Source organism: Hirundo rustica, chromosome 19 (assembly GCF_015227805.2).
Source record: "Hirundo rustica isolate bHirRus1 chromosome 19, bHirRus1.pri.v3, whole genome shotgun sequence".
NCBI lineage: Eukaryota > Metazoa > Chordata > Aves > Passeriformes > Hirundinidae > Hirundo > Hirundo rustica.
In genome coordinates, this window is record NC_053468.1 from 104,198 (window position 1) to 131,448 (window position 27,251).

Sequence of the window (27,251 nt, forward strand, 5' to 3'; positions counted from 1 at the left end):
AGAAATCATTAAAGCACAAACCAATGTATTTTAAAACGACCAACATTCAGTTTTACATCATCGTTTTGTCCTGACGACGTCACTCAGCACCGTCGTGAGGCGACCTCCGGCCCTGCAGAATTTCACCGTCTGAGGGGAAAAAAATCCCAGTCACACGCTGCTTGTGCCAGAGGGACCCAGTGCAAGTACCGAGTGACATTCCTGCGACTCCAGCTCCTACTCTTCCCGAACATTCCTTCTGACAGGAACAAGGGCAGTGTTTTGTCCGTCTGCCACAGAGGCCAGTCAATCCCAGAGCCATTAGAACGTGGCTTTGAGGTCAATGTTCCATGCATTTTTTTCCCCAGATAACCCTTGAGCTGGCAGGGATAAAAAGAGGACGAACTTTATTCATTTTAGCTTTGTACTAGACAAAGCCACTGCTCACCACTTCCAGAGCAAAAGGAAGCGGAGAGAATCAACCCTAAAATACTGAACTGTATTTAAAGTTTAATGGTAAATATTGGAAATTGGACAAAGTTTGGAGCTTTGGGTTTTGTTTTTCATAGTGACTTTACAATCAGCCAAGGAGATTTCTGTCAACCTCTGCACTTAATTCTTCATTAATTAAAACACAATTGTCTCAGAGTAAAACTATTAATAAGCAAATGCTCCATGAGTGAGCAGCAGCGGTGGCAGCAATCTTTACAGACTTGCCTGAAACCCTTCTAATGTCTTCCTTTTTTGTTGTTTGATTACTTTCTATTTCCATTTGTTGAAGTATTTTTGGCATTCAACTTAGCAATTTTCTATAATACTATATTTTCCTATGCAGTATGATTTTTTTCCCCTGGGAATTGGATTACATACAAAAAACATATAAAAAGGATCTGTGTATAGTTTTTCCTTAATAAAAAAGGGTTGCTTTTTTAGACAACATTTTAGTGGTTGTGGAATACTACTATTACTATATCAAAACATAACAAGTCACTCCCCAGTAAACACAGACTTTGGTCTAAAAGAAGAGATCAAATAGATCCCATGTGTCTGTGTTGCTATTCTAGAGCAGGATTTCTCTCCCAAGAGTAACTTCAGAGGAGAGAATCCTAAAAAAGAATTGGTCAGAAAAATAAATTACTATGTAGGTTTGCTACAGTTAAGTCAAACGTCTCAATTCTTGTCCATCAAAACTAGGAACAAAATTGAAAATTGGGATTTTAATATACTAACTGAGAATGTTCTCTAAGAGAAGTCTGATTTGTTTTGTTTTGTTTTTAAATGTCAGGTGAGCCAAAGTTGCGGGATATGTGTTAATATAAATGTGAGCCAGGAATTTGTCTTATTGTCATAGAACCAGGATGACATTGCTGTCTGTTTCTCCTTTCATAGAGACTAGACTGCTATCATTGCTGTTGCCTGCCCAGAAATGTGATGGTTTAGGACAGTAAGTTTATCTTAACTCATCAGAACTGGCATAGAGGCACAGCTCTTAATTGTAGCCACTTCTGGGACCTGAAGACACCAAGGTTTTATGAGACACAAGAGAAAATAAAGTCTTGTCTGGCATGCTGTTGAACCTTGAAGTTAAACACTAAGGAAGTGAAATGTTGCAAAAGATTCCTCTGTGCCACCACAGTGCAGTCCATTTGCACCAGTGAGAAAAAAAGGTCCAGCAATTTCATCACTGAAAGCTGATCAAGTGAGATCAAACAGAGAAGTGCATGAAACCCAAGACATCCCCTCTTGTTCACCCATTTACCCACTGCTTTGGAACAGAATGCAAACCGATATTAACATGGACAACATCTGACAGGATTTTTACCCACAGAATGCAAGACAGCTCCTGTAGACTGGAAAGCATCCTGCTTAAAATATGGTTAAATAACAGAGAGCAGAGTATGCATTATGTTATATTTATAACAAGCCAGCACAAAGTCTGCAATTTTTTTACTCCAATGCTATAATTGTAATTCAATATAAACAAGATCATAGCTTTCAGTGACTAAAACAATTGTCAGAACGTATTTAATTAAAGACTTAACTCTTCACTAAGCTCTCTTTTTTGAGGTCAAGAAACTGTCAGGTAATGTGCACTTCAGAAGCAGCCAGTAACAGTCATGGTGGAACCACTTCATCTGCAGATGCCAAACACCATTCAAGTGAGCTGCAAATTGGATGAAATAGTGTAAAAAGACTGGTTTATTGAAGGCACTGGCACATGTACTTCTGTGACTATGGTACTCCTCCAGCTTCAGACAAACACTAGAATTAAAGATAAAGCCAAGATTAAATGTCATGGGTCAGGAAGCATTTTATATTTTTCATTAATAAGTTGGTTAAAAATATATGAGGGCTTCTATTAGGACACCTGGATAGCAGGTAAATTTAAGATCAGCCATTTGACAGGAGCAATATACATTCCTATGTTTCTGATTTCTGACTGTATAGCCAAGGCAAAATATTGAAGTAAAATAGAAACTTCCTCCAGAATAATAATTCCTTTATTGAAAGATTGTGTTAACTTTGATTCTGGTGGAAATCTGATCTTCAGCTGGCTTTCTAAAATATTTGCTAAGACCCAACCCAAGTTATTGTTCTCAAAGAATAGCTCTCACAAGGGAAACTACAATAAATTTGATATAGTATCTGGAACATTCAGTTCTTTCAAGACAATGGTTTGTCTATAAAAAATGTTTTATGAACATTGTAATGAGGCACACACTCTGGCCTGAAACAGCTTATGAAAACTCACTGAAGTGCCACGTGACAAATAAGACTGGGAAATAATTTTGTGTGGGTAAATAAAGCACTGAAGTAAACTAGGGAAGGATAACATCTTTTCTCTGACATAAAAACCAGTGTCTTTCTTATAGCCAGACTCTACAGTAAATGTAAATCTACATTTAGACCATAATGAATGGGAACTATTGACTAAGTGCTCCAGAAAAAACCTAAATGGACAAAAATAGTTTCAGCATAGTCAGCTCTCTTTTTAAATAACTGCCAAACATTGTATTAAGCAGTCCTCAATCACTTCAGGGCAGCATGGTATGCCTGCCTCTACTCTGTGCTCCCAATGGTAAAGGGGCTGTATTTCCCTCAGAATTTCTCTGCCAAGCAGAGGCAGTCTGCAGTGCATGGCAAGTCCTCTCTGTGCCACAGATCCTTCACACAGGGGCCAGCAAAGATACAAAAAGGGCAAGGTCTGATCTGACACTGAAGAGCTGCCGCTGGGATAGTTCATCTGGGCACAGAAGAATCAGCACCCTGCCATTAAACCATGCAGACAAACGCTGAGCTCAACAAGTCTATTGCAGCAGACTGGTGGCCTTGTGGTGCAAGGTACAGAAGTTTTGAAAAGCCCTCAATGGCACAAAGAAATTGATCACACTTGTCTAAAGTCACACAGTTATTCACCATACTGGAAAACATTGTGAAAACTCTGCCACTTGGTCCAAGGGCTTGGGATTTATTACCACCTACTTCTTCACATATTTAGCATAGACACTTAGGGGGGGAAAAAAAAAAAAAAAGATGTGAAGTATATAAAAATTATACAACATGTTGTTAGTAAAAAGTAAGAGGTGGTATGTTAAGGAACCACTGCTGCATTTTGGCTAGGACTGATTCAGTGATTTATTTCTTTTTCTGGGCTGATTTACACCAACTCTCCAATTCCAAGTTTGTCAGCAAATGTTGGGTTTGGCTACAACCAGCTTATTGCTATTTCAAGTGGCAGCACACCTGAGCTGGAAAACAAAGGCTGAATAAGCCAAAGACTGGGTTCAAGTGAGATCAGAATTCAGCTGGAATGCACTACCCATTGTTCTGAACTCAGCAGATGACACCAACAAACCTGAACTGCTCTTCAGCTTGGGGACTTCTGACCATATAGAGAATGCTGAAACGTTTTTATTCCCTATTTCTCAGATCTAGATGTTCAACACATGTTCAACACATGAGAAATACCTCTGTTCTCCCTTTGTAGGTTTTCTTGTAGTTTGGTCATTCATGAACTCAATTCACAATTGTGAGACCATTCCCAAGCACGAGGGTGCTGTGGGGGCAAGTTTGCACACTGGTACAAGACCAGGCATGAACCCTGTGCAACAGCAGCCCGGATGACAACACTGCAGGTTTGAGACACTCAATATTTACAGAAAAGGCATTAGCAATTTGGTATTTTGGTAAACTGGTATTTTTAGAGAAGAAAGGAAAAGCCAAGGATCCATAGAGAGTGGGCAGAAAATAAAGCATTAATTTAGCTCCTTAGAGGTGGCACAGCCAGCTGTGCTGCCAGCTGGCCAGCTGACAGACTCACTGACCACAAGGAATCACGCTCTGCCCTCGTACAGTAAAATGGGAACTGTTTGCTCACTCAGCGTGGCTGAATAACCCGCCCTGACAAAGCCCACACTGAGGATCCTCCCATGTTTTCTGTGGGTGCTGGGGGTGCTTGTTTTACAGTGCGGGGCAAACAGATTCTTTTATGCCACTACCTTAGGACCATCACAACTTCTGCATCTAAAACAAAAATTCTTTGATGAGCAACAAAATGCTATGTCTGGTAAGCTTCTACCATGATAGTTGTCCTGCAGCTGAAGGGGCTGTAAACCAGATCTAGTCACAAAACAATTGTCCTTGCATTATCCACAGTAAGTAACGTGTATTTACTCAGGGCACTGGAACACAACACCATGCATATTTGATGCTGAAGAAAAGCCCATTTGTACCTGTTACACTGGAAAGTTTGTACAACATTAATTCTCAAAAACTGATTTCGTTTCTTAAGATTCTTATAATCCTCTACTCTGAAATGAATGAGACAGTTTGTAGAGTATGCCACCTGATTTGGTCCCACCTGAGCATCTTCAGAGATGCAAACTTAAGTTATCACTTAGTTGATGAAAGAAGAGAAACAATGGATATTCAGGTCTGAAGACACTTACAAGTGGTGTCCAAATCTCTGCTCTGCATTATTCACTACAGCGTGTACCTTCCTGGATCTTACTGGGGCAGCACTGTGCTACAGTGGAAGCTAATGCAGAAACAAGTGGTTCACTGTTACACAGGAGGGGAGACTGTTCTACAAAGTTTTTATTTGCCAGGCTCTAATTATGCAACCCACCCATTTAAATTAAATATGAATCAATCACACGATGTCATAAAAGTGTCTCAAAAAGAAACTGCTATTAACAGTACAGAGGGGTGACACATCCAACACTTCACAGTTACAAGAAACCAACACTATTACCCCACATGCACACTTCCCCTGGCCCAGCACTCCTGACCACGAATCACCCTGTGTGACTCTTCAGGAAAATAGCATTTGCTTCCTTCTTGTCCAGCAACAGAGTGAAGCTCTTCACTAGCTGAGGTGAGGGCAATTTCTCCTCTTCAAGAAACTTTAATAACATTCTCTTCTGCAAACAGGACAGTGAAGTGTCTGTCCCACAGCTTTTAGCTGGAACCAGTTTTAGAGGGGTTTTGGTCTGCATGAACTGAGATAGCAAAGCTCAGTATCATCTACCCATGCAAGCTCCCCTATATCTTACTTGTCAGACAACAGAGCAAGCACCATGTATCTGGCAAAAGTAACATGTTTTCACACTGTGAAGTCCATTAGAAAGCAGACAAAGTGCCTTTCTCAAATGCATTTAGATACCTAAAGATACAAATCAGCATTAAGTGGTGACTGCAAAAAGACAGAAGGTGCTCAACTGTTCCTGGTTTCACTTTCTTCAAAAAAATACTGTGATAAGTTTCAGGTGGTGAAAAGTATCTGTGAGCAAGCCAATTCTTGACATAGAACTGGCCTCTTCCTTAGACTCTGCATGTGTTTATCCCCATGCTCCACCGTTCCCTGGAAGTATGAGGCTGCACTGCATGCAGCCACCCGGGAAGACAGGGAGCCATTGGTGGCACTCGGGAACAACATTCAGCAGACAGTTTATGGTGCTTAGCACCATGAAAGAACACAAAAGATAAAGGCACAGAAATCAATTCTTGAAGCAGTTTTCTTCTCAAAAAAGCACCTGGTCATTTTCTGGATAAGTACTTCCCTCACTTCTAGATAAAAATGTATTTTTTCAGTTCCATAAAGAAAATTCACATTAATAACATAACTACTGAATATCCTACAAAAATACTAAGCTAGATGCCAGATCTTCTACACAGAATTCTATGATTCTATAACTTAACACCTTGAACCCATTATAATGAGGTGGGAAATCACTATGACTGCAGAATTTAACCCTTATGAACTCACAACACCTTGGTGAGGAAGGTAGGTTCCATAACATCTTCTTTAGGAGGGAAAATAGGCAAAAAGACGTGAACTGACTTGCATGGGGATACACAGCAAATCTGGGAGCAAATCCCAGGTCATACCCACAGATCTTTCCACTGTAAGACACTGCTTTACCTCCCACCCACCTCCATCCCCGGGGCTGAAGGGAAAGCATCCATGCACCATTGACAAAATCCACCCAGCCCAACACCAATCATTCTGTAGACTACTTCTGCAACAGAAACAGCTTAAATAGGTTACAAACTACTTTTCTCACAAGACATGGATTCCAAAGTACACAAGGCAACTCCCATTGCTGTCAGCCAGCACAAGCACTAAAATCTGGGCTCCTAAATTTTTCCCAGGTCATCAATTAGAGCCTATTCTTATGTCTTGACTTCACTCAAATAATCCAGAGTTAATTAATAAGGCACATCAGGGGCTAATCCAGGAACTTCTGCAATAGGTATGAAGTCCTATGGGCCACTGGTCATCTCCAGGCTGGCACTCGGAAAACATTGGCTGGCATGTGAAACCACACCTGTGAATGAGGGAAAGGCTCCCAGCCCTCTAATTGCAACCGTGCAAGAAACGCAGAGCCAGCCTTAGTGCATCACTGTCTGAGATACCAGCTGAATCATAATCAGCATGGAATTACGTTATCTCAACCCTCAAGAAAGGTGTCTAAATGCAGTAACACTTGGGAGTGAAAACAAGGCAAGAGAAAGTGTGTTGGATGTCCATTTGGAAGGATCCCACCATATGGCTGAGGCCCAACTAAAACACAACACAGTATAACATCATGTACCCCTTCTTCACTAGACAAGTGACAACAGGGATTTCTCTGTACAGCTGCTGCCTTGTGGATTTAAGGAATAGGTAAGGAATGTTCAGCCCCTGCCTGAGCACAACATTCAATGCTAATGATTTACAAGTACATACCAGTGACATAATAGTTCAAACCATTTGATACAACAGCCTCCTCTGTCTTTATTGAAAGTCTGATAAATCCTAATTCTTGACCTTGATTGGAGGCACAAAGGATCACTTGATCATACTTATGATCCCGACACGAGGTTGTACAATTGCAAACACTTTTGACTCCAGCACAACTGGAGTAAGATTGGGTTGGTTTAAACATGAACTGATGTGTGACTGCTGGAAGGCAGCAAACACCCAACTGGATCTGAAGTGGTGATGAGACTCTATACAGGACTTTAGGCAATAGGGAGTACTAAGAATACTTTACTTGCTTAACACACGAATTCTTCACAGCTCACTGTTTTGTTGTGGTGTTTGCCCAGGTTGGGAATGTGTCCAGCCCAAACATAGGTCTTCCCCATGTGTTGATGGCCAGTGTGACACAGCAGACTCCAATGATGTTCATCACTATTCCAGTTTTAACCTGTGAGGAAAAAAATCCAAACCAACAACAATACTCAAACACTAGCACAGCAAGTCCAAACCAGCAACACCCAAACACCAGCACAGCAAACTGCAGCAAGGCCTACTTGTACATACACAGTAAAGACAGTCAAATAAATCACAGAAATACCCATTGTATCCACTGTCTTCTGCTCTCGCTTAGGTGGAAATACCAGGGAACACACTGTGCAATGTCTTTGAGCACTTTGCTATGCATATAACCAGTCTAGGAGCTTTAAGGCATGTGTAACAAGTAGTTCTTATTTGTTAGAGAATAGCTTATACCCTCTTCAAGTACTGTTTAGAAAACCAGTAATGTTTGTGTGTTCTGCCCAGAACCTGCCCTGTGTGGTCTGGCAGAAAATCAAGACAACCAGAGCCAAGGGCTACTGATTGCTACCTTCCACTTTCAGCTCCAGTGGAGACAAGGCTTTAGACCCTCACCAAAGCCCCAGAACACTGCAGGGCATGCCTGCACTTCAACCCTTCAGGTTTTAGAGACTTATGACTTGTCAATTTTTCATTTCACTTGGGCCAGTCTGTATGTCTCCCAAAGCCTGTGACAAAAGTACTGTTACTTCAGTGATGCAAATTTTAATCATAATATTAACACCACAGAAGAGAGGGACATAAAGTGGCAGTTACAGCCCCTAAGAGCTTCCTGGTTACTTTGGAAATACTATGCAAAGAAAATTAAATTCTCACCACATTTCAGGAAGAAAGCAATGGAGAATTTCAGATAAGAGAGAAGGCAATTATCTTACCATATCCAAAACACGGACATGGCCATAAGAAAACACTATTGCATTTGGTGGTGTTGCAACAGGTAGCATAAAGGCAAATGAAGCACTGAGAGTACCAGGCAGCATAACATACAAAGGGTGGATCTTGACAGACGTAGCCTGCAATGAAATGGAAATAATATCACTCTGGGGGCATTCAAAAAGGAAAGCATAAAGGCTCAATCCACCCCAGACCACTGGGATGGAGATATATAGGCTTCTTTTGTTTCCTTGTATTACATCACCAGAGTAATTCACAAACATTTTATTCTAAAATCCACATGTGCTTAAAGATAACTTGCTGCTGTTTCCTGTCCCGTGATACTTAAAAACAAGGCTTGATCCTTTCATGTTGTTTGTTTTGCTCTATGGTATAATTTAGATTTCTGGTCAAATATATCCAACAATCTTTTCTTTGACCTTGTACCACCCTTTTTCCAGGGAACACAGGAATGGGATTATAATTACTAGGCACGTGGAGTGACACTCTTAGACTTTACATAAACTTTGTGGGACTCAAAACTTAAGGGCCAGTTTAAGTCATTAATAGCCCAGTACGTTGATTGGGGTAATTTTGCTTTGATGAAATAGTCTAGAATAAAGTACTTGTCCTTTTCTAATTAAAGAACAAAGTAACCTATTTTTCTCTTTATGCCACAGTTTCAATTCCACTCAGAGAAGGCAGCAAAACTTATCAGGTTTTCCTCCCTAAGTTTTAAAATTGTTTAAAAAAACTATGACAAATTACATATTTCTAATAATCAGGCCTGCCACTGAGTATTTTAGCACAAAATGTGAAGATGCATAATTCAAAGGCATCCTCAGAAAATGCTGGATTTTGTTTTGGGTTTTGTGTGTGTGTATGTTTTTCCAGTTCTAAGCCGATGGCTCAATATGAACAGAAGTAACTGATGTTTGCTGATCTGTAGTGAAAAAGTGACTGTCAATTCACTTTCTCCAGGGCCAAGGCACGCATCTTACAAAAGGCATGACCTGGTTTCCCTTTAAGTACACTGGAGCAACATCCAAGACAACAAATATAATATTGCTTTGCCACCCAGTTAAACTCTGATCCTGCAGCTGACAGGGCAACAGGACATAAGCAATCTTACCATGGATGAAAAGACAGGCAGGAAGAGAGTAACTGTGGCCACGTTACTGGTGCATTCAGTGACAACAGCTATAATAAGAGAGATCACTGTTGCAATGGCCCATGGTGGGATAGATCCCAGTGGAGTCATTTGATGACCCAGCCAAGCTGAGAGCCCAGAGTTCTGCAAGAAAAAAAGTGAGTTACAGTAAAGTTTACAACCCCTGACTCAGAAACAGGGAATGTTATAGGCAACATTCCTGTCAAAGAATGCTAAAGGAGTCCTGAATTATACCAACACCATCCAGGAAAGTACAATGATCTGTCACAAAAACAAAAAGAAATTCCTTGCCAACTAGACATAACACTGAATCCCACTTTTCTGATTCTTCTGGAAACCAAATACTTGCTCAGACATCGGTTACAAAATTAGCATTTTCTTGCTAGACAAGAATTTTTTTCTGAGGCCATTGCAAATACTTAATGTATGGCCCACAAGCTTCGTGGCACATTTTTGTAAGGTTTCTGAAGGTTATGATTCTGTATGAATGCTCTAGGAAATGTTTCTAGGAAAACACTCAGTAGTTGATACAAACAGGTTACAAAATCTCTGACTTGATAATTTTTAATGCTCTGGAGCTTTAGTAATTTGTGTGATGTATGTAGATGAATGTAAGGCCCAGAGCTTTAATCTGCCCCATGGTTTAAACCTAAATATCCACAAAACTTAGATGCGAACATGACTTTCCCCAAAGTATGGCACTACTGATAGGTAATGCTTGCTTTGATTTAGATGTGTCTTAGCAGTGATGAAGGAAACAATATGGTTCACCCCAAGATTCCTTCCTGTTTTGGGAATTTAGCTCCCTGTTCTGTGAATTTATGAACACAGCATCAACCCAGGATTTTTCTTTCTGACCACTTCAGCAGTGGTTTTGCTTTAATCTTGAAGATATATAACCTTTAAACAAACCTCAAGTGGCTCTGAAAATCTAACAAATGTTATCTATACTTCTACTTTTCTAGCAAGGGGTGGGATTGGGATGACTACAGAAGTAAGAAAGGATGCTTTTCTGGACTGTCCTGACAGTGAAGATCCCAACCTACTCGGCAGTCTTCAAGAAGTAAGATTAATCAAAGCACTTTGGTCAGAGAACAAAAATTCCTGGAAAAGACTCACAAGCATTCACCTCTCCTTGATTTTTGCTAATTTAGATCTCCCTCCAGTTCTGAAATTCGCTACTGGGTTTGGCTTTGGGTGCATGCCCAGTAATACAGGACTAGATAACAAACCAGGGAGTTTGCCTTTGAGTCAGAGAAAAACAGATGTCAGGACATACTGCGCTTGCATCAGCCAAAGCAAAACCTCCTCCCAGCAGCAGCACAATGCTCCAGGGCATCTTCCTTTGAACCACATTCCAGTCTAGCAGCGAGGCTGATAAAAATGGCTTTTTTGTATCTGAAGTGAGAAATGAAAAGTAGAACATGTTTTAGGAGAGCGAAGACACTTTGTCTCCTGTTCTATAAGAAACTGGTGGGCAGATGCACAGTACTGAGAAATCTGCACAGGGTGAGGGTAACACACACCAGCATGGATTGTGCCCCAGCCCTGCCCAACAGGGGAGGTAGGTGAGGTGCTCTAAAGAACTGCATGAAAATCCAGTGCACGTTTCTGCCTTGTTAGCTGAGTGGGTTAGCTGTTTCACAGTACTACAATCCCTCTTTTATATACCTTCTTCAGCCTGTTCAGCGTCAGACTTGCTTGGATTCCAGGCTATGAATTTGGGCTTATGAGCAGGAAGGATAAACAGCAAGAGGGCAATAAACACAGCAGGAACAGAATCAGTGATATACCTAATGAAGAAAAGAGAATGCAGGTTAGAAAATGGACACCTTTCTTCTAAAAAAGGGCTGCCTTTCAGAATTCTAGTCACTGATCTTTGCCATCCCATTTGGGGCTTGAGCAAAATGGGTCATTAGCTCATGTCTGAGGTCTCTCAGACTTGCCATAATATAAACACAATAATAAAAGAAACAAGCTACAATACACATTAATAACCAGAGTCCTGGATGACAACTCATCCCTCCTGGAGCAGGGTTCCTTCTCTGTGCTCAAGCCAAGATTCAATCGTTGTATCTCAAAGGCAGACATCTAAAGAAATGGCCTGTATGATCGTCCCAACGTATCTTTTATGTTCCTAACGTGCCATGCATGAACACTATGCAAAGCAGCCATTCAAAGCACAAAATCAATTTTCCAGTGAGTTTTAAGGTATTGGTTAAAAGTGATATTGCCAAATATTAAGTATCACTGCAACTGATTGGAGCTCATGCAAAGAAGATACCAAGGTGTACGTCAGTGTGACTGAGACCAGCATTACAGAATTTTCTCTTCTTTTAGGAGGTTCAGCTTGCTCCACGTCTCAGTCTTCAGCCTTTCCACTGACAGTACAAACTGGCAAATCATAGATGATTGGTAGTATCACGAACAAGCCATTGGATCAAGCCCATCAAACATGTGAAGTCAGGCAAAGTTGGAATTAATGATCAATGATTCAAACTGGAATGTAGGAGGAAGAGACTCTTGATTTTTAACCAAGAAGGTAAAAGATGGAAAAAAACCCAAAAAACTTACTTTTCTCCTCCTGGGAAGAGCCTGGAGGCCCAGCCTTTTACAAAGCCTGGGTTTCTGGAAAACCACAAGACCACCAGCAAAACAAACAAGAGGAGGACATTTGATTCAGCATAAGAGATAGGGCCTAACTTCTTCATTTCTGCCTTCAGCACATTGTATGCCGCTTTTTCTTTGGTAGTTCTCTCTGTCCCAAAGCCCCAGCTTTTTTTAAAGCTTTGAGAAAAATGGAGAAAAAAAACCTGTAAGTATGAACATATTAGAGGGCTTTAACATCCTTATCACTCTGAAGCTGTCACTCTTGGGGACAGACACAGACCACAGCAGAAGCCAAAAATAAAGTATTTACAACAGTGCCAAAATATTTTGTGGGGACACACCAGTTCTCAGAGAAGAATGGGGTCTATCAAAGGATGGCAATTTGGAGTAACCTGGGATGAAAAAGTCAGGTTTGAATCAATGGCTGCAAACCAGCTATACCAGCTTTTCTAGGGCTGAAATTCACAGTTGAGAGATTTAAAAATAAAAAGGCAATTCTGTCTAAAGATTAATAATGTATAAGGCTTTTGCCTTAATGTACCTCCCACGAACACAAAAGGTTTCTAGACCACAAAATTTCTGTGAAATGGACCAGCTCTCTGCTACAAAATTAATAACTTGTCAGTGCATTTGTTTTAGCCAGATGTCTCAGTAAGCTGATCTGCACTAACTTACTGAGGGGTTTATCCAGTATTGTGTAGATAAATACTCACTTGAGTCCCATGAAGGAGCACTGTAACCAAAGCCAAGCTAGCACCAACATCAGGATCATGTTTGGGAATGCAAATCCAAACCAGGAAGCAAAATTCACAATATCATTATTGTTGGGGTATAACCTGTAAAGTAATTACATTCTGTATGAACGTCAAAACATTTTATAATCTACTCTCCCTTTAATATGTGCCAGTGACAATTATGCATGTAAATCTAAGGCACCCATTACAAGCAATCATAGGCAACATCCACAGCCTAACTTAAGTCACAGGGGAAGGCAGCCTGATTTCAGAGCAGAACTTAAATGATTGTCAGTCTCCCCTGTGTTTTACTTTGATGCATACAGGAGCTTATGTTGATGCTTTAGTCTCAGTTGGACAAGTGTGGCTGAAAGATCTCCCATACATTGTAGATACCTTTCACTTCCAACATGCCTGTTCATTTATCCCAAGACAGGACATCTTTTCTTCCTCCCAATTCATTCTAATAAAAGAACAAGAAATGTCTTTCCTGAAATAAATACCTGTATTTCTGCTGCCTTCAACAGAGGAAAAAGTTGCTAGTTGACTTGAAAGAATGAAGACAGTGGTTTAACAAAGGCAATTTTTGTTATTCTCTGTGTTTACCAATAATGATTGGAGCTAAAATATCAATAGCAAACTTCCAGCTGGGTGTTAAAACCAACACATAATGTAGCAGCTGAGGCTGAAGTACTTGCAACACAAGGAAGCAATATTGGAAAATTTCCACTAAATATTAGATTCCATGTAGATCAACCAAACTCAGTTTAGCAATGAGAGAACAACACAAGTGCACAGCATGGAGGAACAGTGTTGCAGGAGAGGCCAAGCTCCTTCTAGCTCTCTCCAGTGTGCTTATGAGCAGAGTTAAACTACGTTCTTCTCGTGTTCTTTACTGCTGTTCCTCTTCTAATGTGCTGTATTTCAGTTGAAAAAGAAGACACAGAAGAACCAATATCCTATAATCAACTATTTACATGTCAATTGCCAAGCACTATTTCCAATTTTTTCAAAAGACCTTAATTCCATCACATAGCTTCCTTTTAAAAGATGCTGAAGCGGGGGGGAAAAAAAAAAAAAAAAAAAAAAAAAAAAAAAAAAAAAAAAAAAAAAAAAAAAAAAAAAAAAGTGAGGCCCAACGCTTTATACACATTTCACAGTCTCAGTTCCTCGACTTATTGCTTGAAGTTCACAAGTGAAATTGTCATCTAAGACCAGTCAATTGGTCACACAAACAGTATGACAATGTAACTAAAAGAAGCAGCAAAAATTACTTACTGATTCATCTGGCCTTTCAGTACCACATTTGGTCCTGTTCCAGTAAGTGTTGCAGTTCCTCCAATGCTGGCAGCATAGCATACACAAAGTGTCATTCCTTTGCATATATGCGTCCTCATTTTCTTTTCCTCAGAAGATGTGGGGTCATCAGGGACTTGTTCATTGCTTAAAGCTAGACAGAAAGAAAATTATTTGCCTCAGGTAAAGTTGGAAAGGCAGAGAGTTCAGGATAGGGTATGTAGGCTTAGTGCTTCCAGTTTGTGTCCCATTTATTTCAATTAAAAAAATCCACAGTTATTTCCCTAAATACTTCGGACTAATGTTCATGAGGAGCTGAAGAACAAGGCTGAGAGTGTGGGTTTGCATGATCCAAGGATGCTGTTGCCCACAGCAGTGCCACAGCTTCTCATCAGTAATGTCTTCTTTCACAGAGAGGCTTACCACCAGCCAACTATTTGTAGTTACTGGAACCATTCCAATTCCACAGTAAGAACCCAACTAGCTTTAACAGATATGAATATAGACAGAAAAAACTCCCACTGAAACCCAAGTCCTTGCTTGGCATTATGTCAGTTTACAATAACCATGAAACTTTACTGCTGTGTCCATTATTCTCTGAGGTTAACACTCTAATCTTGAAGTCTGACTGGACTAATGGAGCAGGACAAGGAATTTATGGCAATTACAACCAACTCAACAACATCAAAGAGTATTTTTTGCACACTCTTATTATCTTCACTACACTTGGAATCTGATCTTTATTCATATTTAATAACATAGCCCTCTGTAAGAGGACAGCAGAGCAGAGAAATGAGAGGGTCTGAGTTTGTGAAACCTATTGTAGAACCACAGCACTGGCAGAGGACCTTGAGGAATCAAGCATCAGAGTAAGATCACACACAAGAAGAGCTTGTCTACCATGAGTAAAACTACACCAATTCCTCTTTTCCACATGGCTTTTAAAGTAGTTCTCTTCCTTCTCCCCACCTCCACATACAATCTGGTCAATAAAAAGATATCTATAACCCTAGAACCAAAATAGATTGTGTTTACATTAATTTTTTCAAATAGTCCTTCCTGGCCTAGAAGTTGAATCCTCACTGATAATCACAAGATTTAGAAAGTGGGATCCTGAGGGTTTGGATGGTTATTTCCCACAGGATATGCTCTTCACTTCCCCAAACAGGTGGTTAAGTCTAGGGAAACTGTGGGAGGATGACTCCAGCTCGAAGGAAAGAACATAACAACCTGTTTGGGATCTAGCACTAGCATACAAAATGGCAGCCATCAAAATTGAAAGCTATTTTGTAAAACCTAAATGTCATGTATTAAGGGATTTCAGTCAGGTTACCATTCTCTTTCCTTGGAAAGGGTACACAGCACTCCTAGGTTGGAGGGCTGAGTGTAGCAAGTTCAGTAGCATCAGCTTATTGGTAAGAAGGCCCTTACCACGCACTGCAGTGGCCTCTGATGTGCTCTTTTCCCCCAGCTCAATCACTGTATTTGTTTGCCCAGTTGCTTGTTCCATCACGGTCACATCATACTCTGTGTTGTACATTTGATCCAGGACAGCCTGCACAATGGGAACCATCATGGCAGTGGTGGCTGTGTTGCTTATCCACATGGACAGGAAGGCAGTGACTATCATAAATCCCAGCATGAGGCTGAAATGAGAGAAAGACGCAGAGTAAAGAGGAAGACAGTGAACAAATGCTGCTAGGCTTTGTAGTCACTGTAATTTGGGGAGCAGGCAGGGATGTGTGCAGCATCCACTAGTACACAGCAGGGCCAGGCTCCCTTCTAGGACAGCTCTGCCATCTTCACTGAAGGAATCCCAGTGCAGGATTAAATCTGTCATAATTTTGTCCCCAATGGCAAGCCTCTAAAATTTAGTCAGATGCTAATTTTGGATAAAGGACAAATAAACTGTTCCTGTTGAGAGATTTAATTTCTGGAAACTGTGCAAGTACAGCTAAATTGGCTTTTGAAGGATCCTCTCTCTGCCGACTGTTAAATCTTTGCTAAACTGACAAGAAGTAAGAAAAAAATAATGTAATACTCTTACAGTGCTGGTTTCACCCCAAGAATCAGAAGGACCCTCAGTGCAATCCTTTTGTGAAGATTCCACTGCTCAACAGAAATTGCGACAATCAGCCCTCCAAAGAAGAGCATGTTTGTGTTATTTAGGTACTGTAAGCACACCTGAAAGACAGAGAAGGTAAGTCAGGCCAAAATACTTGCTTCCACAGTACAATTTGCCTACCACCCTCTCAAATCCATGGACTGGACCAGGCCCCAGTCCACACTGGAACAAGAGGCAGCTGCTACCTGAGAGCTCCCTGCAGTTTCCTGAACCCTTGATCTCCTGTGTAACTGCTGACTTGCCTGTGCAAGAGCATTTTGTGTATCACTGTGCAAAATGACACCAGTTTCCTAAAACACAGTTGGGGGCTCAAAGTATGGAAGGTGCTGGAAATATTGAGCTCCAAAAGGGCTTTCTCAGCACCTTCAGCAACCACACCTGCCTTTACCAGCTTATTGGCCAGTAGTGAACCTGGGCTACAGAACCTGAATACAGCCTGTGCCTTGTGCCTCCAGCACAAACAGCCCAGGATGAGATCTGGGGAGATCACAGCATACCTGCCAGCACCATGCCATCTATCCTCTCAGAAGTCTGTCCCACGCATTTTGAGATCTCCCAGAAGACAGTCAGCACTACTTTCTCATAGGCTGGGAACACACAAACTGCTGGCACTAGTGGGATGCTCTCCAGCGGGATCCATGCCCAAAACAGACCCTCCCCTCTACCACCTTAAGCCCTCCACTCTTATCAGTTTGGGCAAATGTGTATATAGTTCAGCATCTTCCCATATAAGAACCATGAACACCAATACAGACTTGTTCGCTAAATACTGATGAGGGATTGGAGCACTGGATTTCTCTGTATTAGACCTGGATTGCATGAGTTCCTTACCTTTTTAGCAGTCTGAACTCCAAGCAGAGGGAAAAATACCACTGGCATGAGGGAGGTGACAGCCAGGGGGATCACTTCAGTGCACCAGTACACAGCCATGATGATGATGATATATGCACATCTGGCCTCCTGCAACATAAGACACATTTAAGCATTAGAAACTGTTTTTAAAGCTAAGAAACATTGGTAGCTCTTACAAGTGGCTCACACACTCTGCTGTCTGTAGCTTAACAAGTTACACTGAATGAGGACTTAAACTCGTGCTTTTAAATCATATTCTGAAATAACTTGTATAAAAAGATCTTTTTGACCAAGAAGAACATAGTGGTTGCTTTAATACATCCACACAAAATAAATGCTGTGAGAAAAACAGATCTTCCACCATTAGGTAAGTGCATAGTTTGCTGTGTGCAACTACCTCTTGGGGGCTGAGGTCATCAGATTTTACATCTAGGAGCCAAGAACAGCAATATAGAGTTAATTTTTTTTAAATGAATGGCCAAATTTCCCAGTGGGGATGATTAGCTTGCCTGAAATTCCCAAGTCTTTTATATATGTCCAGTAACCCAGCTGAGCTCAGAAACTATTTCACTGAATAATTTAAAAGTTTTTCACTTTTTAAAGTAACTCTTAAAGTAAAACTCTTTTATAATATATACATACATATATATATATATATATATATATATATATATATATATATTTTTTTTTTTTTTTTTTTTGTGATTAAGCACATCAGAGATATTAAACTACTTTCCCAAATCATACTGTCCCTACCTGCTAAGGGGATTCAATTCCCTAGTTTAGAATTGTTGCAACCTGTCTTTTTGGGCTGTTGATCAGGCAGCCTTCTGTGGTTTGTACTCTAAAAATTGTCAGGAGAAGCAAACATTCATTAGCTAACAGTGAACTGTTTGAAAGCTGAAGTCGGTGTTCTGTAGCTCAGTATTTGCTCCTATTTAGGGTATGTGTTTATAGGATTTTACTCTAATACAACAAATGTGACTTTATTGCTAAAATAAATGGTGTGACAGTGACACATAAAAACTGACATCAGGTGATATTAGTAAGCAGGGCTGTGTTTTCCTTAATTTTGTTGAGAAATTTAACTGTTGAAGTCTCTTCCCTTTATACATATAAGGTCAGGCTCATGATACAATTCATGCTGTACTGCAGTAATGCAGGGCTAGAACTGACTGTGGTTAATCTGTTGCTAGTATGAAAGACATAAACAACGCTAAGTGAATAAAATTCAAAACACTGGTTTTAGAGACTGGAGAGTAAATAATTTATGTGAAGTTCAAAAATACAACCATGCTTATAAATTAACTCCAACAACCATGGCCAATTCAAACAACCAAATATTTGGAATTAAATATATATTTGTACTTATACCTATATCTGTCTGATTTACGGGAACAGTCACAGAATGTCTCTTTCATGTTTCTGTACAGCTGAGACAAAACACAGTGACCTGCTGCTGGCTGAGAGATGAAAAAGCAGTTGTGGACAGAAATATTGCTTTCCCATTGTGAAATATTGTAATTTCTTAGGTTAGACTAGTGACACAATATACCTAGAAATAATGGCAAACTGAAGATATACTTAATTTTTTTGGAAATAACCTTTCCTAGTTTTGACCAAAGTAGAGCTTAACAGTCATAAATTCCTCATTATATAAACCACCACCATTCAACTGAAAGGCTAGGCTGGTAAAACTTAGGTAGACCAGAAGGGTTGGCAATTTGGTTTATAAACATAGATAAAATTTTCCTGTACTTTAAAACAGACTGAGCACTACAAGTTGCCTAGAAGAAAGGCTGTTTTTAGCATTAGAATAGCCTCCAAAGCTCTAGTAAGCTAAAATACTGCAAACTGAGCTTTGACACTTGGTCAAGAAGGCTACAAGGCATTAAAGTCCAAATTTCCCTGGGTTATTGCAATTTTATGCCGGTGTACCTCCACTGAATGCAAAGGAGTTGTGCCACCGCCATCCCTGGGGTAAGAAAGATGAACTGGAGAACAGGGCACTTGAAATCCTGACCAAGTCATGCAACGTAACGCTGGCTGCATCAGTATGGAGAATGTCACCAAGCAACATGCTGGGAGTACCAAAGGCTCAGCAGAGAGCTGGGGGATGCACTCCTGCCCTTCAGCCCACTCCAATCGCTACGACATATTGCAGGACAATTCCAAAAGCGCCGGCCAGCCACGCATGGGCTTGTCTTGGCCCAGAATGAATTGCATCTAATTGGCACGGTGGTTGGGTGCGTGGGAGGCACGGGGAGCGGGCCAGAGCCGGACGGAGCGGGGATCACTTGGGGGGCAGCAGGGCCGGAGCCGGGCTCTGCTCCCGCTGGAGCCCCGCAGGCACTTACCCGCGTGGACACAGCGAGCGGCAGCGGCAGCAGCAGCAGCGGCGTGAGGCAGATGATGGCGAAGGAGCGGTACCTCAGCAGGGGCCGCAGGCACGTCGGGGCCATGTTCTGTGGGGTGACACGGTCAGGGCGCGCGCGGGAGCAGCGCCCGCCGCCGCCGCTTTAAGTACGGGGCGGGAGGGACGGGAGGGACCCGGCCGGGGGCGACACGTCCCGCCCGCCCCGCCGGGGGCCGCCCCGGAGAGCGGCGCGGGTGAGGCCCGGGAGCGAACGAGCCCCCCCGAGCGCCCCGGCCCTGCCCCGAGCCGCCCTTCCTGCCGGGCCGCCGGGACACGGCCTGGGGCCGGTGCCGTTCCCCCTCCCTTACGGCCACCTCCGTGCGGGGCTTCTGCAGCCCCTCCGTGCCAAGAAAAGCGGCTCAATGACTGTGTATCATCTGTCACACCAATAGGGAGAGTGCTGTAAGAACGTTCTCCCTGCTCACAGAGCCCACAGAAAGGTGCCAGCAAGCACAGATTCTCACGGTGCGCATCTCGTGCAGGGACCGAGGTGCTGACACGGCCCCTCTCGGGAGCTGGACTTTCGGGAGGTGCTGGTGACGCCAAGGGAGGATCGTCCCTCCTCGTTCACACAGTGGTGGGGAAGGACTGAGCTCCTTTAGGGAAATGGAGAGTTAAAACTACTGTGGGGGTCTTCCCAAAACAAAGGTCTGTGCAGGCATGCATGGCTGTGTTTAGCTGTTATTTTGAGAGGCATTGTGCCTCTGGTTCTTGGTTAAAAATAACCCAGGAAGGTTAACTTGAAAGGTTATTTTTAATGTTGTTACATTCAGTGACTTCGTCTACATGTAGCACAGCCTCGGAATCCAAAGGGATGGCCCTACTGATGGTGGCCAGCACAACTGAGAGGGCAGAAAGTGACAACTAGAGACAGGACAAACAAACTGTTGATATTTTAGGTTTTACTTCTGGGATGGCAACAGCCGGCAGAAATTGAAGTCAGCATAAATCATATCTCAACAATTTGATCCTGCAGTCTCTTAATACAGTCTTAACAAGCAGTTACTCACAGAAATAATGTCAGATTCCACAGCAAGTAATGAGGGAGCTCTGACTACAGCTTGCACGCTTTGTCCTCTGCTGACCAGAGGAACTTGAGTGACAGGAGTTCAAAACAAGACACTCCAATGTTACTTTTCATTTATAAAAGCAGTGAATGCCCACTAAGAAAAATAGTTGCCAACCGGATCTGGACAGATTCCAAATCTTCAAACGTTTGGGAGCAGTCCCTCTGGGTAACTTACCAACACAGAGGAAACTTCACACCAGTGCAAAGTCTAGCAGAAAGTGGGGAATCAGCCAAAACTTGCATTCCTGGGGCCTGTATCCAATGAAAAAAAATTGGTTCCTAGTCAAAAACCAAAAAGGACTAGAAGCACTTAAAAAAGAAAATGCAAATAGTTAACTCTAAAGGAGTTCTGATGTTAACTCTGATAGACCAGTACAAATATGTTTTGTTGTCTTCTTGTTTCAGATGAGTGAATGATGCAGTGAAGAAAAAGAAAATAAAGAGAAAGACAAAAATTGTGTTGATATCTTTAGATGGACTAATCTTGTGAAAGGAGACTTGCTTGCTGTACCTGGGGATGAGACATGGGACTCCACGGGCAATTAAATTAGCTAATTCATGCCTCAGTCCTTTTTTTTTTTTTTTTTTTTTTTTTTTTTTTTTTTTTTTTTTTTTTTTTTTTTTTTTTTCCCCAATAAAGAAAGGAGAATCAATATTCCCTTATTGTGCAGAATTATTGCAAACTTGCCTTCATATCATTTGATGATGAGCTTCCTTTTCACTGTGCCAAGGAGATGACAGACAAAGTTTTGGCTGCTTGCTTTTCAGAATGCATCTGACAGCTGGGCAGAAGGGAGCTACAGAGAGCCTAAGCACTTACAAAACATCCAGGGGGAGTTTTAGGTAGTCCAAAGAGCATTCAAACAAAAGCCTCCCACAGCCTGAAATTCAGCTCATGATGATTGAGCACTAACTGCAAACCTTCAAGAAAAAGGAATCCTTTCCTCCAGTCAGTATGGCTCTGAACACAGTAGAAAGCAATGGCTTTAAATACTGATTTAGAAGCAGTGGGTAAAATTAGCTTTTGGTCGCAGACATAATTTAGAAGTGGAAGTCTGTAGCATCTCTTGGGCCAAATTTTGATACCCTAGTGTTGAATAATGTGCTGTTCTAGTTCTTCTTGGTACTAAGTTTCAAATCAGTTTTCAAAGGAACTCAATTTTTTGTGTTACAAAGAGGCTTAGGTATGGGTGGTGACGTGAGGTGGAACCAGCAGCTAAATCAGGTCTCTTGTACCTGAAATCCCTTTTTCTGGTTGCAACATACCACTTCCCCCATTTGCTGTTCTGCTGCCCTAATAAAAACTGGTATTTTGAGCATGTTAAGAATCAAGGATCTGAGTAACTGAGCCAGGCCCATGTTTTAGCTCACTGCCACCAACCCTCCCTGGCCTTTACGACATTTCTCAGCTGGTGGCTCGGGGGTTCATTTGATTGAACTTGACAAAGAAAGCAGAACGTTTTTCTGCTGTTAGTGAGTTGAATAGGTTCAATGAAGTGTTCAGTGAGCACCAGAGCCAGCTCAAGAGTCTGGGCTAGTTATGACCGGGCAAGGAACAGCTGTGGCAGGAACAGCTGCACCTTTCAAGACAGCAAATGCCTAGATGAGCTTGACAGCATTTTCAAATCACATGCAGTGTCTTGCAATCTTCTCTTTTATACTTCAGATACCAGAGTCAATGATGTGAACTATGGCCAAGAGATGCAGCCAGAAGTGAGACACTGCTGAAGAATAGTAAAGAAAGGCTGACCTATATTATTTGGTAGAGAAGGGGACTGAAAATAAATACCCCTTAGAAAGTAGGAGTTCCAGGGTAAGTCCAGCTGGAAAAATTGTAAAATAAAGATTTTTTTTATAGTTTAGTTCATTCCTGAGAAGCTGCTTTTCTAATATATTGCACTCTCTACAAGGCAATAATCCCAGTTATTCCAGTTATTGAAGGATAGGAATGGTCTACAGGCAGCAGCTGGTTCATTTAATTACAGATAGACATATCTTCTGCCTCTAATTCAAATGCTGGCCAAGCACACAAGTACAGTTTTCTTGTTCTAAAGCAGCCCATTTGACCTAGATAACTGCTACTCTCTCTCGAGGCAAAAACTCCTCACATACTTTTTAAAGTTCTTTCATGTTACAGGCTACATACAACAGCTAGAGGTTGTAACAAAATAAAATTAAACAAGGACTGTAAGTTGTATCATACTTGACACTGAGAAACAAAACTTTAAATAACTGGTCCTGAGATATCCTAGGACTTAGCAGAAAAAGAATGGTTTTTACTTAGGCTTTTAAAAATTGCATTTAAAAAATAATCGGCTCAGAACTTACCTCTATGTGATTGTTGCCTTCAAAAGATGCCTAGAAGAGGTCTTGTATGGTAATGTTATGCACTGGAAGGTTTACACAGAATTTAAGTAGAAAGAGTTATTATCAGCATTCAGAGAAAACTACTTTCATTGCTCTCCATTTTTCCTTTTTCCTCCAATCAGTCCTTCCCAGCTACTGCCAGTCCACTGTCCTGCTTCAGGAGTAGCTTTCAACTAAGTTCCCAGTGGAGCATCTGTTATTTTTCCAAGAAAAGCTCTCAAGACTCTGAATGAACAGTCCTTTCAGCACAATCCCCATGCCTAACAACTTTCTACATAAAAGCCCTCATTATGAATTTTGAGTCAGTGGGGTTTTCTCAGTCAGTGTATGTTGCTGATCAGTCTTTCTTGACCTAGAGTTGGTGTTTCCCATATAGTTTGTACCCTAAAGCCCATTCAAATGCTGTGCAGGCTAACGACTACAAAAGAAAAAAGGACCAAAAGAAAACCATGATAAAAATTTGATTCAGAATTGGCAGCTCTGTAACCTCTCCCTAAGCTGCCATCTCATTAACATATTTGTTCAAAAGCCTTTTCTCTGCTTCATTACATAATTTGTTTTACAAAATTCAGATAAACATTCATTATTCTCAGATCTAAATAATGGCTTACTGCATTTCCTTTTTCTTCTTCTTTCATTTTTCCCAGAGAAAAATGGGGGACAGAAGGGGCTTTTTTTAGATGGGAAATGAACCGCACCAATTTCTGAGAAACATCTGTGGCAGCTGTTATCTATGGCATTATGATATCTTTTTCTTTCTCTCTACTTCTTACTCTCTTGTAGTTTTGTTATTAAACCTGTCTGTATACCCTTTTAAGTTTTGAGCCTGCTTTTCTCTCCTAATCCTATCTCACGGCAGAAAGAGTAAATATTTCTAGTAGGCACTCAAACCACTACGTTATTTTTGGGAAACAGAAATTAGTGAACTGAAACCACTACAGATACATTCTGCAAAGACTAGTGAATGATTCTTTCTGATACTCGTGCAAAGTGAAATAGTTAATATTAGTTCCCCTTCTTGACAGACTAAGAAAGTCAGTTAATATTTTTTGCATCTCTTGTATCTCATTTTTCACACTGGGTAGGGTCTGTCACATCGGCGACATCCCTTCCATCATCATACAGCTATAAGGGATCAGTTGTAGCAGCAGGTACACAAATGCTCGACCTTCCTACAGAAAGTCTTGAAACTTCCTGGCATTGAAAACATAAAGTTCTGTTCATTTTTTCTCTCTAATTTATATATCTTTTGAAGTTATCTATTTAAAAATGAGAGAAAGGAGGTGCTGTTCCTGGGGCCTCCGTGCTGTCGGTCCACCCAATCACAGCAAAGTATCCCCAGGGAGGAAAACAGCAGTGCTGGCTATTGCAGGCTGGAGATTTCACCTGGCATGTGCTTGGATACCCCGGAGTGCTCCAAAGGTCACTGGGGAACCAGTGAGGCCTGGGCATCTGCTGGGCACGGCTGAGCAGCCCATGCTGTGCACCTGGGGACAAGAGGCTGGGTTCCTCCTGGGCGGAGATGGAGGGAAAACACCTCCCATCAGCTGGCACCTTTTGTCCAAGGAAAGCAGCATTGGCCCAGGGAGGCCAAGGTGGGTTTATGGGACCAAATACTATCATGACCCTCCCTCAAGAGGCGAAGGGGATGGCAGCATGCCCCTGCCCTCCTGCTGACCACAAGCCAGCACTGAGGCCCTGCAGCCTGGAGGACCTCTCATGCTGTGCCTCCTTTCTCAGGGTGCCACAGGCTCCCTCTGCTCTTGGGCTGGAGCATGCCTGGGTGCTGGGGGCAGAGGCCAGCCAGGGCTGGGGTGGAGGAACCCTGCCATCTGTTGAGCCAGTTAATATAAATCAAACTTACATGGGAAAAAGGGAAACTGAGACCTCAGAGTTTCTCTAAGGATTAGCAAGTTAATCTGTGTGTGTAACTCCTACTGAAAATCAAACCCCAATACTTGTCTGGCAATTCTGTTGTTTCTCCTTTAATTTAAACTTTTTTTTTTTTTTTTTTTTGCCAAACAGCTGTTTGGGGTGGAGTTACTGCAACAGAGCCTTTCAGGGGCGCTTTTCTTTTTTTTTTTTTTTTTTTTTTAGTGTCTCTGCTCTTAGAAGAAAGGATATCCAGCAGAATAAAAGGCAAAATGTCAGGAGAGAGAGCAAGTTCTGCAAAAATTGGTAGGAGATCTTCACTCCTACAAAGAGGGGATTTGAAGGGTTTCTAGGATTTTCCTTAGTCTTATCTAGATCTCCAGTAAGAGAGGCAAAGTGACATGGACCTCCTTACGCATTCGAAGAAGCTCCCCTTATTGCAGAAATCGAACCTCCACCGGGTCTAACTGAAGCCAAAAGGAGTCCTAACAGAATTTAACAGAAGAACGGCGCCCATTGGCCGGCTCAGGTGCAGGGCTGCTGCGCACGCGTCCTGTCACCCAATCAGCACCCCGTTCATGCGCTGTCCACGCGTTCCTCCAGCCAATCAAAACTCTCTTTCAGCTGTCACTCATCTGAGTCTTCGCTGAAAACTGGTTCGCCCCTCAACCATCGTCCAACGGCCGGCCTGCAGCTGTGCCGTTCCCACGGGGCCTTGTGGTTATAACCGTAGAAACTTTAACAACTATGACCCTATATTCCACAGTATCGCAGTGCCCATCTTTGTGTTCCAAAGCTTCTTGAACTGTTTGCCACAGGTACGCTCTGTCTGTAAAGTGTAGAATTTGGTAATTCCGTAGATTGATTTATGCTCACATCTACACAAACAAGATCCGTTGCCTATAGTCTGCTTCAATTTTAGGAAAGTGATAACTTTGACTGAAGAAATTATTTTTAAGCTCAAATCCTGGAAAGTCTTCAGCAACTGTTCTTATTTGTTGAAGGTTCATTTGTTCCTGCTAAGCAAATAGTAGGATTATATCTAGTTGCCTCCCTACTGAATATGATGGCTTGTTGCATATAATGTTAAATTCTTCTCTGATATGAGTGTTACTTATTTTTCTAGATCAAACGTCTGCATTGGAGAACTTTGCAAAATGCTAGGATGAAACAAAAATCAAGCCACGGGGAAAAAGGCACTGCGGAATTTCAGAAATTTATAGTAGGTTTCCTCATTCAGGATGATTCTAGACTGAGTTAACTGGGAAAATGGGATATTCTGCAGAGGAACTGCATCTTGTAAAGCTAATACTCAGAGTATCACAAAGCTCTTTAGATTCCAACACACAGTGGGTTCCCATGAGATTGCACTAAAGAAGCATTGCTGCAGAGCCAGTCTGTTTTCACTCTCTCGACTTGGACTAACATGTCGTGTGCCTCACAAATCAATCTACTCTGAACAGTGCAGTGCCTTCCCTACTGAAGCAGAGACCAGAATATCCTCCTTTGGTTTTCAGTTCCTGGCAGAAGAATTTCCTGTTGGTCCAGTTTAATTAAGGGAAACTGAAAGCCATTGTTCTCCATCTGTCCTTTTTCTACTTTGTTCAGTAAATGATGTATTACTTCTCCCTGTAAAACTTTCCTTTCCTGGTGAATTAAAGAGAAAAAGCACTAAAGTGAGAAATAAGAGGTATGCCTAGTTTTGAATTACAGGACTCTGGGCTTGAAATGAAAGTGAGTACATGGTAATAACATGTATTATTTGAACTGCATAGGGACTTTTTTTTAATATTGTTCAACTGAGTCATGACATAGGAAACCTGAAACTTTAAAAACATTCTTAACTGGTCTTTGTTTACAGAAGACTTTCTACAGCATTTATGATTAAGTCTGGAAATAGAGGCACATCTTCAGATTGAAGCTTCAGCTTTAGCAAAAGGCACTGAAAGTATAATAGCTTTATCAGCAAATAAAAGTGTAAACTTCAACTCTGGATTAAGAAGAATGAGTGACTCAGATATTTTTATTCCTTATCAAGAGAAGCGTTTAAAGGTTTTGCCAGAAAACTGTAAAATTGATGGAAGCTCAACAGCTGTTATAATGTAAATATTTCTGTGTAAGCTTGCTTAAGGAATGTACTTTTCCCGCCTGCTTCAGCAGGGAGAGCAGCTTATTTTAAAATGCTTGTTCTGGAAGAGAAGAAAATGAGGAGTTTGGAATCCCATATCATGTTGAGTGCTACCCATTCCTCTTGTGCTTCCTGATACCTGAGACCTTGTTTTTT

The 27,251-nt window shown here is 41.5% G+C and overlaps 1 protein-coding gene across 5 annotated transcripts; it reads right to left on the minus strand.

Moving 5' to 3' along the window:
• Positions 1 to 37: 37 nt before the first annotated feature.
• On the minus strand, positions 38 to 23,270 carry SLC13A5 (solute carrier family 13 member 5). Of its 5 annotated transcripts, none has more exons than XM_040082743.2 (15): positions 23,057 to 23,216; positions 20,904 to 20,980; positions 19,601 to 19,708; positions 17,223 to 17,351; positions 16,314 to 16,450; positions 15,698 to 15,912; positions 14,249 to 14,420; positions 12,950 to 13,072; positions 12,201 to 12,413; positions 11,298 to 11,419; positions 10,906 to 11,024; positions 9,588 to 9,749; positions 8,458 to 8,595; positions 7,518 to 7,673; positions 38 to 129 (listed from the first exon to the last, which is right to left on the minus strand). In XM_040082743.2, exons 3-14 carry the CDS (start codon positions 19,703 to 19,705, stop codon positions 7,545 to 7,547), a joined length of 1,764 nt encoding a protein of 587 aa, XP_039938677.1. In that variant the 5' UTR covers positions 19,706 to 19,708; positions 20,904 to 20,980; positions 23,057 to 23,216; the 3' UTR covers positions 38 to 129; positions 7,518 to 7,544. The 5 variants fall into 5 exon arrangements, with proteins under 5 accessions (XP_039938677.1, XP_039938676.1, XP_039938673.1 ...); XM_040082742.2 differs by lacking the exon at positions 38 to 129 and adding an exon at positions 928 to 2,143; XM_040082739.1 differs by lacking the exon at positions 38 to 129 and adding an exon at positions 2,156 to 2,241 and having other exon boundaries at positions 23,057 to 23,270.
• Positions 23,271 to 27,251: the final 3,981 nt, after the last annotated feature.

Bases quoted from the DNA above. Each gene is read 5' to 3' on its own strand.
- SLC13A5 (XM_040082743.2), bottom strand. From the start codon at position 19,705: ATGGCCCCGACGTGCCTGCGGCCCCTGCTGAGGTACCGCTCCTTCGCC. The intron at 14,421-15,697 runs GTAAGGGCCTTC...CTTTCTGTCTAG, and splicing joins AGAGGCCACTGCAGTGCGTG to CTTTAAGCAATGAACAAGTC. The intron at 9,750-10,905 runs GTATGTCCTGAC...TTTTTCTTGCAG, and splicing joins CTTTGGCTGATGCAAGCGCA to AACTCTGGGCTCTCAGCTTG.